Genomic DNA, 18,646 nt, shown 5'->3' on the forward strand with positions numbered 1-18,646 from the left:
GTGACTTGGATAGGTTGGGTGAGTGGTCAAATTCATGGCAGATGCAATTTAATGTGGATAAATGTGAGGTTATCCACTTTGGTGGCAAAAACATGAAAACAGATTATTATCCGAATGGTGGCCGATTAGGAAAAGGGGGAGGTGCAATGAGGCCTGGGTGTCATTATACACCAGTCATTGAAAGTGGGCATGTAGGTACAGCAGGCGATGAAAAAGGCGAATGGTATGCTGGCATTCATAGCAAGAGGATTCAAGTACAGGAACAGGGAGGTACTACTGCAGTTGTACAAGGCCTTGGTGAGCCCACACTTGGAGTATTGTGTGCAGTTTTGGTCCCCTAATCTGAGGAAAGACATTCTTGCCATAGAGGGAGTACAAAGAAAATTCACCAGATTGATTCCTGGGCTGGCAGGACTTTCATATGATGAAAGACTGGATCAACTAGGCTTATACTCATTGGAATTTAGAAGATTGAGGGGGGATCTTATTGAAACATATAAAATCCTAAAGGGATTGGACAGGATAGATGCAGGAAGATTGTTCCCGATGTTGGGGAAGTCCAGAAGGAGAGGTCACAGATTAAGGATAAAGGGGAAGCCTTTTAGGACCGAGATTAGGAAAAACTTCTTCACACAGAGAGTGGTGAATCTGTGGAATTCTCTGCCACAGGAAACAGTTGAGGCCAGTTCATTGGCTATATTTAAGAAGGGAGTTAGATATGGCCCTTGTGGCTAAAGGGATCAGGGGTTATGGAGGGAAGGCAGGTACAGGGTTCTGAGTTGGATGATCAGCCATGATCATACTGAATGGCAGTGCAGGCTCGAAGGGCCGAATGGCCTACTCCTGCACCTATTTTCTATGTTTCTATGTTTCTATAAGAGGATAACTAGAGAGAGGGTAGGATCAATCAAGGATAAAGGTGGGAACCTTTGCTTAGATGCAGAGAATGTGAGTGAGTACTTTGCTTCAGTACTTACCAAGGAAAAGGATACGGAGCACCAAGAGATCAGTGCTGAGTGTATAAATGCATTGGGGCATTTAGAGGTCAGGGAGGATGAAATGTTGGGTGGGTAAGTCCCCAAGGCCTGATGGGATTTACCCCAGGTTATTAAAGGGGGTAAGAGGTGAGATTGACCAGTATCTTCATGTCCTCACTAGCCATAGGCAAGGCCCAGGAAGTATGGCGAGTGGCTAATGTTCTATCTCTATTTAAGGAGGGAACAAGGGAAGATCCTGGGAACTATAGATTGGTGAGTTTCATGTCAGTTGTAAGGAAATTGCTGGAGAAAATTCTGAGGGATGGGATATATGAGCATTTGGAAACTCATGGCCTAGTTAGGATGCGCCAGCATGGCTTTGTGCGTGGCAGGTTATGCCTTACCAAATTGATTGAGTCTTTTGTCAAGGTGATAAGAGAGGTTGATGAGGGTGGGGTAGTGGATGTTGTCTACATGAATTTTAGTAAGACTTTAGACAAAGTCCCTCATGGGAGGCTAAACCAAAAGATTAAGATGCATGGGGTCCGCTATGAATTGGCTGTTTGAATACAGGACTGGCTTATGCACAAAGCACAGAGGGTAGTGGTTCAAGGGTCTTATCCGAGCTGGAGTTCTGTAATTAATAGTATTCCGCAGTGATCCGTGCTGAGACCTCTGCTGTTTGTGATGTATATAAATGATTTTGATGAAAATGTAGATGGGTAGGTTCTTAAAATTGTGGATGATACCTAGATTGGTGGAATTGTGGATGGTGTAGATGACTGGCAAAGAATGCAGCACGATACAGATCAGTTGCAGATATGGGCTGAGAAATAGTAGATGGAGTTTAACCCTGATGAATGTGAGGTGTTGCACCTCATGAGGAGTTAGTACATTGTATTAACAGTATTGGGATCCAAGTTCATAGCTCTTTGAAAGTGGCTACACAGGTTGACAGGGTGTCTAAGAAGGCTTATGGAATGCTTACTTTTAGTAGTTGAGGCATCGAGTTCAAAAGTGAGGAGGTTGCGACTTTATAAAACTCTGGTTATGCCACATCTAGAGAATTGCGTACAGTTCTGGCTGCCCCACTATAGGAAGGATGTTGAGGCTTTGGAGTGAGTGCAGAAGAGGTTTACCAGGATTCTGCCTGGTTTAGGAGGTATGCGCTATCACAAGAGCCTGGATAAACTTGGATTGCTTTCTCTGGAGCGCCGGAGGTGGAGAGGAGATCTGATCGACGTTGACAAGATTATGAGAGGCATAGATAGAGTGGACAGAGATTGTCTGTTTCTCAGGGTTGAAATGTCTAGTACCAGAGGGCATGCATTGAAGGTGAGAGGGGGTAGGTTCAAGGGTGATATGAGGGGTAAGTTTTTGCTCAGAGAGTCATGGATGCCAGGAATGCGCTGCCTAGTATGGTGGTAGAGGCAAATACATTAGAGTCTTTTAAGAGACGTTTGATAGGCACATGGATGTAAAGAAGTTAGAAGGATATGGACATGGTGTGGGTAGGAAGGATTAGTGTTTGGATGTTTTTGATTTGCTTCTTAGCTGGCTCGGCACAACATTGTGGGCCGAATGGCCTGTTCCTGTGCTGTAATGTTCTACTTCAATGTTCCATACACCATTGTAGCAATTGAACAAGACTGTTTCTACTAGAGACTTGACTTGAGGTTGTTTGGTACTTCCTGGAGTAAGATATACAAAAAAATATATATCTGAAGTGAAAGGGAACAATCAAACCTTGAATGCAATTTTTTAAAGTGCATTCATAGGCTTTCATTGGAGAAGCAAAACAGATGATTAACAAGACTCTTAAATACATTAATAGGTCTTCTGGAATGTAAAAATGAATACTAGTGCAACATATAAGATTTCTTAGATTTAAGTAATCAAATAAGACTTTTATTGCTTTATAGAAATATTGTACTTGATTGCAAAGTTTTTCCAGAGCTCCTGAATATGATAAAATGGCAAATTCAGAATAAAATCAAATAGGAATTTCATTTATTTTTTCAAGAGGAAAGTTAATCCATTAATCAGGAGGTCTTTCAAGTGTTTTTCCATCTGATTAAATTACCTGAATATTGCGGTATATATCACCTACAGAAAATGCATTTAATTTTGAAGTTAACATCAAGAAAAATGAAATTAGATATGATTAATTATTCTCTCTCAGGAAGTCTGTGTCTTTATCAATGAACATTTTAAGGGAACAGCATTTGATGACCTGCCACTGCCCGAGATGTGCACTGAAGTTAAGACTTTCAGACTTTTCAGTCATTTGAAGATTGCTTGAAAATTGAAGTTTGACTTTCACTGGATGACACTTGTTTGATGCAACTGGGAGTGCCCATGCTGTGACATATTCCGTATATATCACTCTACCTTTATTATCACCCTAGCTAGTCTAACCTGCGCAAATGCGATTGCAGAATGGTATGCTTGGAGCAGCACCAGACATACCTCAAATTACAGAGGTACCAGCCTAGTGAAGGAGCAAAAACAGGACTATATACATGCTAAACAAAAACAGAATGCAATAGACACGCCTAAGAGATTTGCAACCAATTGATCTGATCAAATCTCCTCACTTGCCACATCTAGTCAGGAACAGTGCTGGTGAATTAAAAAGTTATCAGGAGACTCCGCGGCATTCCCATCCTCAACAATGGCAGAACCTGACAGTGGAAGGCTAGATATGGCAGAAGCATTTGCAGTCAATAGATTCAATAGGTATATTTAATGTCAGAGAATGGTATACAATATTTATCCTGAAATTCTTTTTCTTTGCAAACATCCACAAAAACAGTGCTCCAGTTGAATGAATGACAGTTAAACTTTAGAACCCCAAAGCCCCTCCAACTCCATCTCCCACAGACAAGCAACAGCAAGGCAACGAGCCCCTCCCACCAGCATAAAAACATCGACATCCTCCATCGAGCACTCAAGCGTGCAGCAAAGCATCAATAAAGACACACACTTGCAGTACTCCAAAGGCTACTCGTTCACCCAGTCATTCGACATGCCACAGGCTCTCTCTCTCTTCCTAATAAGAGAAAAAAGGTGTCCCCATTTCACAGTGAGAGGAGAGACATAACAAACAACTTGCTGATTTACGATGTTAAAAGTCTGTTGAGTTTCTTTTTCCGAGCTCTGCATCCAGAGAGTTGGCACCAGAGCGCAGCTCTCTTGATACACAACCCCCAGCAGCTAACCCCCTGCTCCCGATGTTCCATGTTCTCCCGCGATGTGTCAGTCAGGGGCTCCAGCCTAGAATCAACACATCTCCAGAGCCCTGAAGGTGTGCTTGCCTCCCAGGCACATACTTGGGATATCAAAAAGCAGCTGGTGAAGAGGACCTGAGAGCAGGTCCCGTTCCCGCAAAGAGCCAAAGTCAGTGTGTAACTCCAGGTCAGGGTCTTCAAAGGAACCTTGAAAAGGAAAAAAAAGGAGATATCAAAGATAGAAATAGAACTGTTTCCAAAGATGCAAGCATCTTTGCGCCATCTTGACTTCACCCCACCCTTTTGAGTCCCTTCAGGATGTGCTGGATAGGTGATCCACCTCAGCCACATCCTGCAGTGAACACCTTCAAAGAAAACAGCCTCCAGCAAATCTGATTTACTCCACATGACATCAAGAAAAGTCTAAGAGCACTTGCTACACTACACAGTGGGACCAGACAACTTTCCAGCTGTAGTCCCAAAGACTTGTGCTTCGGAAGTAGCTGCACATCTAGATAAGCTATTGAAGTTTGTCTACAATACTGGCATTTATACAAAATTGGCCAGGTTGGCCCATTTGCAAAAAAGCAGATGAATCCAATCTGGTAGGTACTGCTCAATATTCAGAAAATGATGGAAACTATTGTTCACAGTGCTGTCCAGTGATACTCTTTCAATTTGTAATCCATTTTTACCAATGCCCAGTTTGTGGTTAGCCAAAACCAATCAAATCTAGATCTCATCATGGCCTCAATCCAAACATGGCTCCACAGAGCAAATACCAAATGGTGGGGAGCCAGATGTTTTTGAGGTCAACATTAAAACTCCTAGTGCAAGCAATAGAGGCTTGAGAGGTGGAACGTGGGGGTTCCCTGGATTAGAATAGTTTCATATTTATTAACTACAACCCAGCTGAGTAATGCAAATGATAAACTAAACCGACAGCACAAAATTTTGAGGAAAAAATATAAATAAAGAAAGTTATAGTTTATTGGAATATTGTTTGAGGGAGCACCTTGTCTTCAGTTTTGGGATTTATTAGGGGTAGCTTAAGTGAGTAGTAAAATATTTTAAATGGATAAGCCTATTTTGAACTGCCCTGAACTATATTAGTATTTTAGTGTCATTGCTATGATGGAACAATATTGTAAAGATGGCTAAAATAAATACAACTGCTGTAAACTCTATTAAAATCGTTTAAGGTCAAGAACCACAGCATGGTAGTCAGTTAAATCAGAAAGATTACTAACTGCAAAGAATTTGCTCAAACAGAAATTGGTTTAAGAGTTTTATAATGTTAAAGTTGGGGGGCACTAATATAGACAGTGATGTTGGAAGTAGACAAATAGCCTGGCTTAGGAGAAATACATTGCATTTACCACAGACATGCTGTGAAGGTTTGATATTTGAAACAAACAGTGCAAGAACACTGACCAATAGAGGGAAGAAAAGAGGGGTTGAAGTATTAAGGAGCCATCTTGCTGAAGTAAGCAATACTTTGTAATTTTGGGATGCAAGTCCATAGCTATCTGACAGTAGCAAGACAATTCGGGTTGTCAAGAAGGCTTACTCCATACTTGCCTATATTAATCAGGGCTTGGAGTATAAAGGTTGGGAAATCATTTTGCAGCTGTATAAAATTTTTGGTTAGGCCACATTTGGTATATTGGGTGCTTTTCTGGTTGCCGTATTATAGGAAAGATATGGATGCTTTGGAGAGGGTGCAGAACAGTTTCACCAGGAATGTCGCCTGGATTGGAGTCTATTAGCGAAAAGGAGAGGTTGGGCAGACACAGATTGTTTTCACTGGACTGTCAGAAGCTGTCAGAATACTTACCTGATTGAAGTACATAAAATAATGATAGGGTTGATAGCTATAGACTTTTTCCCAGAATAGAAAGGTCAAATACTAGGGGCATTTAAAATGAGAGAGGGAAAGTCTAAAGGAAAATTATGTAGCAGGTTTTTTTCTACATAGAATGTAATAGGTTCCCTTTTGATCGATTAAACAAGGCAGTAGGCAATTAATAAACAATGGCCCAATCTTTAAATGAGATGGAGTTGATAATAAATAAAAAGTTAGAAGTATTTTGAAAGGAGTAGATTAAGATAGTTTGGGAATAGGTGAGTAAGAAATATAATCAGAGAGAAATAACATGAAAGTGGAGTGAGACAGAAAGTGATGTATTGTAGAATTAGAGAGAGAGAGAGAGGAGAGAGAGAGAAAGAAGAAAAGGAAGAGAGAAAGAGAGAGAGAGGGAGAGGGGGAGAGAGAGAGAGAGAGAGAGGGAGATGTCAATAAGTCACAGCAAGTGGAAAGAGACTCAAAGGGAAGCCTAAGGTTTTGAATAACACACCTTGTGTTATTCAATTTTGTTGAGTTCGCTTTTTTTACTGGATACAACAAACTTAGTAAATCTATTGTGCTCGTAACCACTACACCTAGACCCATGGCAATTTATTATAGTCATCAACAAATCACTGGAATTAAAAAAACAACTTACAGAGAAAAGCAGTATTTTACACCCAGTAACCTTTCTGTACTTTTAACAGTTTACAACGAACAAGTTACACACCATATATTATACTTGATCCCAATGATCTTGTTTTATTTCAGTGTCATATTTCCATGCCGGTGAGTTTGTTGTAAAATTTCAAACATTGCACTGATCTCTGTGCAGAAACCATTATCTTCTAATACATATAATTAACCATTTTACGATAGGGTGGAAGAACAAACTCTGCCACCCTTTTGCACAGAAACTCAGCGATTATTTTTAGTTGACTGTAGTGTGCAATAGAATGATACTGAGTAAGCCCTGCTCTCCAGAATGAAAATATACCTTGAAAGTGAAACTACTAATTTAATAGATACTGGAAAGCAGTGCGTGATAAACTTGCAGTAAGGAAAAAATCATAAACATTCTCAGCCACATAGACAAATGGTATAAAATGTTGTTGTATTTGGTTCTTAAAATATATTTACAAAGGCCTGAGGAGGAGGTAGGAAGAGGATTGGGCAGTTGTGGGAATCAGTGGTTTAGCGAGTATTGCAAGACAGAAAAAACTGTGGGCGAAGAGAGTCAGAAACCCTAGGGAAAAATTATTGGAAGTAGTAGAAAGGCACTGCTAGAGAAATATATGCCCAGACATTCGAAAGTAATGAGATCACATTGGAGATTCATTTGCCACAAATGGGATTGTCACAATGGGAAAAGGCCGTGATCAGAAAACTACAGTATTGAGAAAAACAAGGTTTCTACAGAGACAAAGCAAGAGCATTGAAAATTACAAGCTTGGAGATAATATTTGTTCTTAGTTAAGAGATGTTCAATCCTCAAATGTATTTTCTCTTTTTCATTCTTACAATGACATGTATTTATATATAGATACATTTCTATATGAGCTGAAAGCCATTGCAATCTACAGAAATATCCCTGTTGCTATTGAAGCATATCACCAATGAACTTTCAACCAATCACTTTGCCGAACAGCTAAGTCATTTGTTTAACAGAAAATGTAACGGCTACGTGACCTAAGCGAATAGGATGGACAATGATTCAAAGCTTTACTCAACTGATGATTTCTTCTTCCAGCAACGAAGCCTGAGAATTCCTATATATTACGAAGGACTTAAAGGTATTGTCTATTTTTTTCTGTAGATCTATACACTTGAAGAGACTCTGAAAAGATGTTTTATTAAGTTAGAGTGCTGATAACTACTTTAATTCATATTCATGCATTTTTGAAATATTATATAAAGGATAGCTTCTGGTATTAAATACTTTTCTCAGTGTAATGGGACTAATATTCACTTGGGAAATTTGATATTGATGGGGTGGGACTGGACTGGACAAGAAAATGGGGTCAGCAGACAAAAAAACCTATTAACAACAAAAGTCTGTTCGGCCATTTTAAGGACTGGTCAGTCAAAGAATTTTCCTGATTTAATGCTTGAATCAAAGTAATGTGATCCAGGAGCCAGATTGTTCTGATAATAACATGGTGTGGTGATATAGAAACAGAAGCCTAGCAAATTAAGTTTACATTTATTTTTAGTATGCCTCAAGGAATAGAAATGCCCCTACCCCAAACCAGAATATGATCAATGCGACCACTGACACAGAACCATTTCATGTAATCCTAAGTGTCCCTTGCTCTTATTGCTGGCCAGTACAATCTGATGTTAGCCAACTTCAAGTTGATGAATTGTTCTTGGCTGTCCATTTGTCTCTCAGCAGCTTAGGGATTTGGCACGAAAGAGACAAATTCTCAAAATTAAGGACAACACTTCAACAACCAATATTCATTCTTCCAGACAGCTGCCCAAGGTTGGAATTAGTCACTTAAGCATTTGTTAAAAAGTACAGAGCATTCATGTCTTCCATATCTTTGAGTTATAAAAGTCAATTATCTGTAAATTGCACAAGATCCCTGATGCCAGGTGGCTTTTTTTATTTTGCTGTTCCAGTTGTGCATCAGAGTTTCACTTCTGCTTTATAACTGCTTTTCAAGTGGTAAACAATACTTAAAGATGTAACTGAATTACTGAGCAGAACCAGCTAACATTAATATAAACTGTGGTTTAGATCTCTTATTTTGAAATATATTATTTGTGTGCCGCCATTTTAAGTATAAAAATTGTGCCTGCTCTTTAAATCAAAATATTAATTTAACCAAATGTTTTGAAAGGATAAAAGAGCTGTGAACAACTAATATCTAAAGATGGGTGTTGGATCGGAAGATTGGAATGAATACATTAAACAACATAGAATACATTAATAGCAAGGAAAAATTAGAGTATTTGATTAACTTAGTCAAAAATATACAAAGATGCAATAGTATTTAAATAATTAATAAAGAAAATTAATGAGCAATGGTCCCAAAGAAATTGAGTCAGGATCATTAATAATGGAAAATGAGGAGATGATAAATGAATTAAATTGGTATTCAGCAGCAGATTTCATGATAGAAAATATATATCAGAGACATTTCAAGACCAACTGTATTTTGGGAACTACAAGGGAGGGAGGAACTCATGAAAATTACAATTACTGGGGAAATGGTACTGAGCAAATTATCAGAGCTGTGAGCTGATACGTCTCTACTTCCTGAAGGACTTCATCGTTGAGTCTTATTAGATGCTGCTAGGGAGATAGTTGAAGTGTTGGCTTTAATTTTCCAAAATTCCCTAGAGTTAAGGAAATTTCATTAGATTGAAAAAAAAAGCAGGTGCTACTTTTTTATTCACACAGGAAGGGTGACAGAAAGCAGGAAACTATCGGCAGTTAACTTAACATCTGCCGCAGCGAAAATGTTAGAAATTATTGCTAAAGACATTACAGGGTACTCAAGTTCATTTAATGAAAAAGAAACCATATTTGATTTCTCTGGAGAAATCTTGAAAGAAATCATGGAGATCTTTGAAGAAGTAATATTTGAAGAGGATATAAGAAGGCTATGAAGGGATATAGACGGGTTAAATGAGTGGGCAAAGATCTGGAAAATGGAATACAATATGGATAAATGTGGAATTATCATTTGATGAGTTCTAAGCTGCATTTGATCTGGGCTTCTTAGTGCATAGAGGTTTTTCACTAAGGCAGGGGTAATGGTACATAAAATAATTACAAACTACAGATTTACTTCAACAGAAATTGTTGTTTATTGACATGGGAATCAAATATAAGAATAGTGAGGTCATGCTTCAGTTGTCTTAGGTAATGTGAGGCCAAATCTGGAGTAATGTGCTCAGAATTGTTTTCCCTATTTAAGAAAGACCTTCAACATATTAGAATAAGTTCAAATGTTTAAGAGCTCAGAGCCTTGTAATAAGCTAGTTGTCTTATGAAAAACATTGGACAGTCTAGGCCTCTTTCTGCTGCTGTTTAAAACTGTACATATATATTTAATCCTGAGGGTGTATGTAGAAAGAATGCTTTCTCTTTCATTGGTATATACGGTATTTTCTATATTTTTTCCTGTGTTTCATTTGGAGTTTGAGGAGATTTGATTTGTCATCTAAAACATGGGAAAACCTCTGCAGATGTACCATGGAGAGCATTCTGACAGGCTGCATCGCCCTCTGATATGGGGGGAGGCTACAGCACAGGATCAAAGTAAGCTGCAGAAAGTTGTAAAATTGGTCAGCTCCATTATGGGTACTAGAATCAGGTTTAATACTTCTGTCATGAAATGTGTTGTTTTGTGGCAGCAGTACATTGCAATGCATAATTTTAAAGAGCTCTAAGTTGCAATAAGAAATATATATTAGAAGATTAAATTTAACAAGTAATGCAAAAAGAGGAAAAAAAGAAAAGAATAGTGAGGTACAGTGGTGTACGTGAACCCATTGTCCACACAGAAATCTGATGGTGGTAGGGAAGAAGCTGTTGCCAAAACATTGAGTATGTGTCGTCAGACTCCAGTATCTCGTCCTTGATGGTAGCAATGAAAAGAGGGCATGTCCTGGATGATGCGGGTCCTTAATGATGGATACCACCTTTTTGAGGCATCACATTTTAAAGATATCCTCAATTCTGGGGAGGCTAGTACCTATGATGGAGCGGGCTAACTTTGCAACTTTCTGCAGCTTTTCCTGATCCTGTGCAATGGCCCCTCCACACCAGAAAGTGATCCAACTAGTTAGGATGTTCTCCATGGTACATCTGGAGAAACTTGTGAGAGGTTACAATCAAATCAGCCATAATATTACTATGTGGTGAATGAGGCTTGAGGGACTGAGTGGCCTACTTCTGTACCTCATCCGTATGTTGGAGTAGAACCATAGGATAAAGCCCTCTCAGAAGAAAAATGATTGTGAAAAACATTTTGAAAAATTTATCATTGTTTCTGTCACCCATGGAGACTCAGTTTGTAAAACAAACGTATTCTGGAATGTCTGACCTAATCACTGAACACTGAATAGGTGTAAACTGAATTCATGCAATGAACTGCAAAGATTCCAAGATCTACCAATTTTGGTTGGCTTTTCAGTTGCAACAGGATTTTTTTCCTGCTTATTCTTGATGTTAAAGATCAAGGCATCAGGCACAGATGTGCACGTTTCTCAAGGAACCATCACTTCCAGTAGAGTCAACCAGTGTGAAGATGGCTTTGGGAGTAATGGGTGCTGTTAAGTACCAGGCTGTTGATATTGAAGTTACCCTCGCTCTCCCAGTGACAATGGCTATGAGCATTGTCCTGGAAGTACTCATGTCATCAAAGGATTCTTCAGACAGTGGCTGAGCTATCTGGTATAGCCAGTAGGTGGATTGTTTAGTCAGAAGATGTGTCATACATAATGGTAGCATGCTGTTCTTTACATACTATTGCTAATGAGCTAGAAGAGAAGTTGAGGCTGACAAAGTAATTGCAGACCACCACAAGACAGAAGTTTGCCCTGACCCAACTGCCTGTTCACCTATCACTGATCTAAATATCACCCATATAATCTTGTTAAGGCCACTTCCTCCACCCAGTGCAGGAAAGTGATGCCTAGGTGATATTCTGAGATCGGTGAGAAGAATGAAACGATTTCCAGGAAGAAGAGTGATAGAATGAGTAGATGGGAATGGAGGCAGGTGAACTGAACTGGAGGAAAATTGTAGTAGTCAGACCTAACGTGCAAATGAAGCCACAGAGTGAAATGAACCTCAGTTGCATTTGGATGGACTGGTGAAATAACCTCACAGAATTCTGTTTCCATTAAAAGTGAGGAGATATTTTCAACAAGCAACAGTTACGAAGTGTGTGTTTTATGCCTTGTCATGGTGTCTCAGACCGGTTTTAACCGGTGTTCATCTGTTTTATGAGGACTTTTAGTTCATGTATTCATGTTACATTATATCTTTCATTAAAATATTGCTCATGTAATCCCATTTGTGTTAAATGCATGGCGTGCACACAATGAAATCACAACATCTTTGCATTGACCAGTTGAGGTTCCAGAGAAGTTCCACCCTGACAGGAATCAATTGATAACATAAAATTACAACAAGTTATGAGAGGTTGAATTTGAAGTGCAGAATGGTATGCTGTGAGCAGTACCTTGAAATAATTTGCCTAATTAGTGATTATGAACTAAAAGATAACACATATCCTAAGCAAAAGCAGCATACAATGTACAGAGCAAGACATCCAAAATACTGAAGGAACTCAGCAGGTCAGGCAGCATCTATGCTGACATTTCAGGCTGAGACTCTTCTTCAGGACTGAGAAAGAAGTGGGAAGATGCTAGATTAAAAAGGTTGGGGTGGTGATGGAAGGAAGGTAGCTAGAAGTGGGAAAAATTGGGCTGGAAAAGAAGTAATTTGATAGGAGAGGAGAGTGGACCACAGAAGAAAGGGAGGTAGGGAGGGACGCAGGAAGAGGTGATAGGTAGGTGAGGAGACACAAAAGGCCAGAGAAGGAAATAGAAGAAGAGGGGAGGGGTGGGAAAAAACTTTTAGCCAGAAGGAGAAATCAATGTTCATGCCATCAGGTTGAAGCTACCAAGACTGAATAGAAGGTGATTCTCCTCTACCCTAATAGCAGCCTCATCTTGGCACAAGAGGAGGCCATGGACCGACATATTGGAACGGGAGTGGGAATTGGAATTAAAATGTTTGGTCACTGGAAAGTTACACTTTTGGGAGAGGTGCTCGTACAGACATAATCAGACTCATACTAATGGTCTGGTTAAAACAAAGATACATTTAGTTGTAAATAATGATGGATAACAAAATGAGAAGGCACTAAGCATATACCAATCTTCAGCATTGACAGACCCTGCATATAAGTGTTAAGGCAAGAGTGAAACATAAAAATCCATGAATGATTCAGCTGGGGCTTCCTCCTAAAATCCCAAGCATCACAGAAGCTATTTCAATTCCAAATCTAGAAATCAAGAAATAGCTGAGCGCATCACATACTGTGAAAATTATGGGTCTAGAAACCTGGATATTGTATTGGATTGCACAATGTTCAGTTCTATTCACAATTCCTCTGCAAATCACTTTGACTCACTTCCTGACACCACAAAGTCTTACTACTATTAGAAGACAAATGTCAGGAGCAGAACATTCTCTGCTTGCCTGCAGGAGTACAGTTTCTGTTTTCAGGAAGCTTGGCACTCTAGCACCCTATAATCCTTTATTTCCACTGACTTTACCACACAATATCTACATATGAAAGACACCACATTCATTCACCTCACTCTTTCAATGGAAAAATCCACAACAATTACCATGAAATAGGACAAGGGAACAGAACCAACTGCATGGTCAAGTCACATACAAAACTAACTTGGACTTAAACTCTGCATCTTTATTGACGTTGTGTCTAAATCCTCGAACTCTCTATCCATTAAGGAAGTACCTTCATCTAAAGATCTGTATCAGAATAAGATGGCTCATTGCCGCTAGTTCAAGGACAAATAGGGGTTGTCATAATTTCTGACCTTATGTTTATATTCCAAAATATAACTACATTTATTGATGCATTTCTTGGGTCCCCGCAACTGCTGTGAACATCCAAGTACAACAGGCCAATTGGAACTGGAGGATTTGTGGATCCCATAGAAATGCTTGGTCATAGATCCACCAGTAAGAGTTCAGTTTAGTCATACATCTTGATATTTCACCTGACTGAACTCATAACATTCATGGCCTGATTGTCAAAAGATTAAAATTAAGTGATTTGCAGAGAGGATTCGATAGCCATAGAATCATCTTGAAAGCAGACCTTCAGCCCAGCTGCTCCGTGCCGACCATAGCATCCACTCCACTAGTTCCAATTGCCGCCGTTGGGCCCATAACCCTCCAAGCCCCTACCCTCCGTGTACCTATCCAAGTGCCTCTTAAATTGTTTGCTGGTTGGCTGGATATTCCCTATTATTACACTGATGTCAATGAAAATTGGTAGAAGAACGTTATTTCAAATGCAAAACATATTTTGTAAAAGAAAGTATTTAAAATTATTAAGTCTGTTCCTTGGTCTAAGATGTCTTCCAAATCATTTCCTTGGAAGAGGAATATTTTTTATGATTGCTATTTTTTATCAGATGGAGAACATAGATCACTACAATAACTTGGACATAGACTATGTCCTCAACTATCAAGATTTAAACTCTGCAGCTCCTGGTTCACACTTCAGTAAGTAGCTATAATTATTATTACTGTACAATAAGGAACAGTTCCCTTTTTGTTTTATATATCAAGTAAAGTTACATCTTTGGTGTTAAGAGCAAGGAGTTCTTACCAGGCTGCTGGCAGAGATAAAGTGTACAGTGCAAACAGCTGATTGTACACAAATTTGCATGGGAAGCTAACTGAATAATTATGCATACCAGTCTCTGAGCTTTGGACTACGGGCCCATTCCCGTTTGAACGTCTTAGGCTGATATACATCCAATAACAGCAGGCAAGATATGTGTTTGCATGTTCTAGCAGCCGGAACTAGAAAAATGTACCCAGCCCCACTTTCTGGTGCAGGAATGAAAGTAATATTTTATTGAAGCCATACCTGTTACAGTAATTTCAATTGGTTTTCCATGTCAAGGCTCACTCAAAACTTGAAATGACCAGCTACTTACTGCACATCTGCAGATTTTCTCTTGTTTGTGATTGAGCCACTCACTAAACAGTTTCCTGCCATATATCAGTGTAAATGATGTGATAAGAAGACAAATATCATCACCTTCTGATTAATGTGCATCCATTGGCCTCCTAAATAATAACTAATGTTGATATTTTTTCATATTTAGCATGTGAGCCCTACATTGAAATTATTGAACAACCTAAGCAGGTAAGCTACAAAAAAAATCTAATAATCTTTTTGGTTTTACTGGAAGCACCAAGATTTATGCTTCAGATGAAGGAGTATATTAGTTATATGGATTGCAGAAGTGATTTTTCAGATGTCAGGTCGTATTCTGCATGGAGGTCAGTCACCAGTGGTGTGCCTCAGGGATCTGTTCTGGGACCCTTACTCCGTGATTTTTATAAATGACCTGGATGAAGAAGTGACGGTTGGGTTAGTAAATTTGCTGATGACACAAAGGTTGGGGGTGTTGTGGATAGTGTGGAGGACTGTCAGAGGTTACAGTGGGACAGCGATAGGATGCAAAACTGGGCTGAGAAGTGGCAGATGGAGTTCAACCCAGATAAGTGTGAGGTGGTTCATTTTGGTAAGTCAAATATGATGGCGGAATATAGTATTAATGGTAAGACTCTTAGCAGTGTGGAGGGTCAGAGGGATCTTGAGGTCCGAGGCGTAGGACACTCAAAGCCGCTGCACAGGTTGACTGTGTGGTTAAGAAAGCATATGGTGCATTGGCCTTCATCAACCGTGGAATTGAGTTTAAGAGCTGAGAGGTAATATTCCAGCTATATAGTCCCCTGGTCGGACTCCACTTGGAGTATTGTGCTCAGTTCTGGTCACCCCACTACAGGAAGAATGTGGAAACTATAGAATGGGTTCAGAGGAGATATACAAGGATGTTGTCTGGATTGGAAAGCATGCCTTATGAGGATAGGTTGAGTGAACTTGACCTTTTTTCCTTGGAGCAACAGAGGATGAGAGGTGACCTGATAGAGGTGTATAGGATGATGAGAGGCATTGATCATGTGGATAGTCAGAGGCTTTTGCCCAGGGCTGAAATGGCTAGAACGAGAGGACACAGTTTTAAGGTGCTTGGAAGTAGGTACAGAGGAGATGTCAGGGATAAGTTTTTTACACAGAGAGTGATGAGTGCATGGTATGGGCTGCCGGCGACGGTGGTAGAGGCGGATACAATAGGGTCTTTTAAGAGACTCCTGGACAGGTACATGGAGCTCAGAAAAATAGAGGACTATGGGTAACCCTATGTAATTTCTAAAGTAAGGTCATGTTCAGCACAGCTTTGTGGGCCGAAGGGCCTGTATTGTGCTGTAGGTTTTCTATGTTTCTATGTTCCTATATGTCATTTGGCTCAGTTACATTGTAGAAAAATGTGAGTCAATGGAAATAAGAAGACAGCAACTGAAATCACATAAGATCTTTACCTTTTCAGCTAATAACTTGGTAATAGACACTGAAGAAAATCAGGTAGGGAAAGGATTATCAGATATCTTTATCTTTCACCCATCTTTCCACCACTACTAGAAAAGCTTCTTTATTTCTAGTTTTTAATCTTGGCTGCTCGTGAGTGAAAAAAATATAGAGCCCTCTGGGGTAGAATTCATAAAACTGCACTTTGCTTTTATGATTGGGCTAACTCTCAGATGCCTACACTGAACTTATGGAAATCTGCTAGTTTTTAGGGTTATGGAGTAGATCATTGTCTGGTGTGTACAGAATCCAAGTACTCTTCAGGCTTTTAAGTTTTAAGGATAATAATCATTTAGTAAGGATGAAAATTTTTCAGCTTTTATTCTTAATTAAAGTACCAAGCTATAATGAACATCTATATTCCTTCTGAGTTGAGTTCCCAGCACATTTTTGAGATAAGGAGAGGCTGGGTTTGCAGAAGGAAAATGAAGTGCAGGAAGTTGGAGAGTATTTGGAGCAGTTAATCTTGCCCACTGACACATTCTAGCATCATAAGGTATCTAAAACATGTTCAGGAAAGATGTTTTTGAGAGAGTGGCTAAAAGAAGTGCTCTAAGATAAAGATAGAAAAATAAAAACCAAAGTAAAAATTTGTGTCAAGCAAATATAAGGATTGATTCTCTGACTGTTGTTGAAACATGTCAGACTTCTGGTCATGTAACATGGTGCGGCAATTCATGATTTTTCAGCCTCTTGAATTAAGTAAGTGCTGCTTCTTGTGAACATTGCCTAAATCGGTAAGGAACAACTTGACTGATGATGATGTCCTTCATTCATACAAGTGCAAAGACATAAAATTATTAAATATTATAAAGTAATCCAGTGCAAAAACAGGAATAATGAGATAGTGTTCATGGGTTCATTAGCCTTTCAGAAATCAGATAGCAAATGTGAAGAAGACATTTTTAAATCGTTGAGTGTGTATCTTCAGACTCCTGTATCTCCTTCCTATTGAGAAGAGGGCATGTGCTGGATGGTAGGGGTCCTTAATGATGGATGCCACCCAGCTGAATCACTGCTTCTTGAAATGTCCCTGATGGTGGGAAGGGTTGTGCCATTATAGAGCTGACTGAGTCTACAGTCATCTTCAGTCTGTTGTGATCCTGTGCATTGAAGCCTCCATACCAGCCTGTGATGTAACCATTCAGAATGCTTAGATTTATAGAATTTTTAAAAGTCTTTGGTGACATCCTAAATCTCTTCAAAATCCTAGCTAGAGCACTTGATGATTTCATCAGTGTGTTAAGCCCAGGATAGATCCTCAGAGATCTTGACATCCAGGAATTTGAAGCTGCTAACCTATTCCACTACTGACCCTTCAATGAGGACTGCTGTGTGTTCTCCCGACTTCCACTACCAGAAGTCTGCAATCAGTTCCTTGGTCTTGCTGACATTGACTGCACGGTTGTTACTGTGACATCACTCAACCAGCCAATCTATTTCATTATTGAACAGTTCCTGTCACCATTTGAGATTTTACCAGCAACAGTTGTACCATCTGCAATGTTATAAATGGTGTTTGAGCTGTGCTTAGCTACATAATCATAAGTTTAGATAGAGTAGCGCAGTGGGCTAAGCACACATCCCTGAGGATCAGTGATAACACCTCCTTGTTGACAATCAAAACATTGTCAACAAAGAGATGTTATCTCTGATCCATGCTCACTATGGTCTCCTGATGAAAAAATCAAGGAGCCAATTGCAGAAGGAGTTATAGAAGCCCAGGTTTAGACGCTTGGTAATTAATACTGAGGGGATGATGATATTGAACATTGAGCTATAATTAATAAACAGCAAAGTTCAAGTTCAGAATTCAAAGTAAATTTATTATCAAAGTACATATATATCACTATATACAACCCTGAGATTTGTTTTCTTGCAGGTATAAACAAATCCATAACAGGATAATAACCATAATTAAATCAAAGAAAAACTGCACCAACTTGGGCATTCCACTAACATGAAAAAGACAACAAACTGTGCAAATACTAAAAGAAATAAATAATAATAATAAATAAATAGGCAATAAAATATCGAGAATATGAGGTGAAGAGTCCTTGAAAGTGAGTCCAGGGGATGTGGGAACAATTCAGCGATGGGGCAAATGAAATTGAGTGGTTATCCCCTTTGGTTCAAGAGCCTGCTGATTGAGGAGTAATACCTGTTCCTGCACCTGGTAGTGTGAGTCCTGAGGTCCTTGTACCTTTGTCCTAGTGACAGCAGTGAGAAGTAGGAACATGACCTGGATGGTGGGGGTCCCTGATGATGAATGATGCTTTCCTGTGACAATGCTCTGTGTAGATGTGCTTATTGTTGGGGCGGGGAGGGGGTGGTGTGCTTAATCTGTGACGGACTGGGCCATATCCACCA

The 18,646-nt window shown here is 39.4% G+C and overlaps 1 protein-coding gene across 3 annotated transcripts in view; it reads left to right on the forward strand.

The window, feature by feature from the left end:
- The first annotated feature begins 7,761 nt into the window (after positions 1-7,761).
- Positions 7,762-18,646, forward strand: part of LOC140200831 (nuclear factor NF-kappa-B p105 subunit-like) — a 46,879-nt gene continuing 35,994 nt past the window's right edge. For all 3 annotated transcript variants that reach the window (XM_072264458.1, XM_072264457.1, XM_072264459.1), the window contains exons 1-3: positions 7,762-7,846; positions 14,250-14,340; positions 14,952-14,992. In XM_072264458.1, the coding sequence (XP_072120559.1) occupies positions 14,250-14,340; positions 14,952-14,992 (132 nt within the window). In that variant the 5' untranslated portion in view covers positions 7,762-7,846. The remainder of the gene's footprint in view (positions 7,847-14,249; positions 14,341-14,951; positions 14,993-18,646) is intronic.

The sequence above is a fragment of the Mobula birostris genome, chromosome 7 (genome assembly GCF_030028105.1).
Source record: "Mobula birostris isolate sMobBir1 chromosome 7, sMobBir1.hap1, whole genome shotgun sequence".
NCBI classification, from domain to species: domain Eukaryota; kingdom Metazoa; phylum Chordata; class Chondrichthyes; order Myliobatiformes; family Myliobatidae; genus Mobula; species Mobula birostris.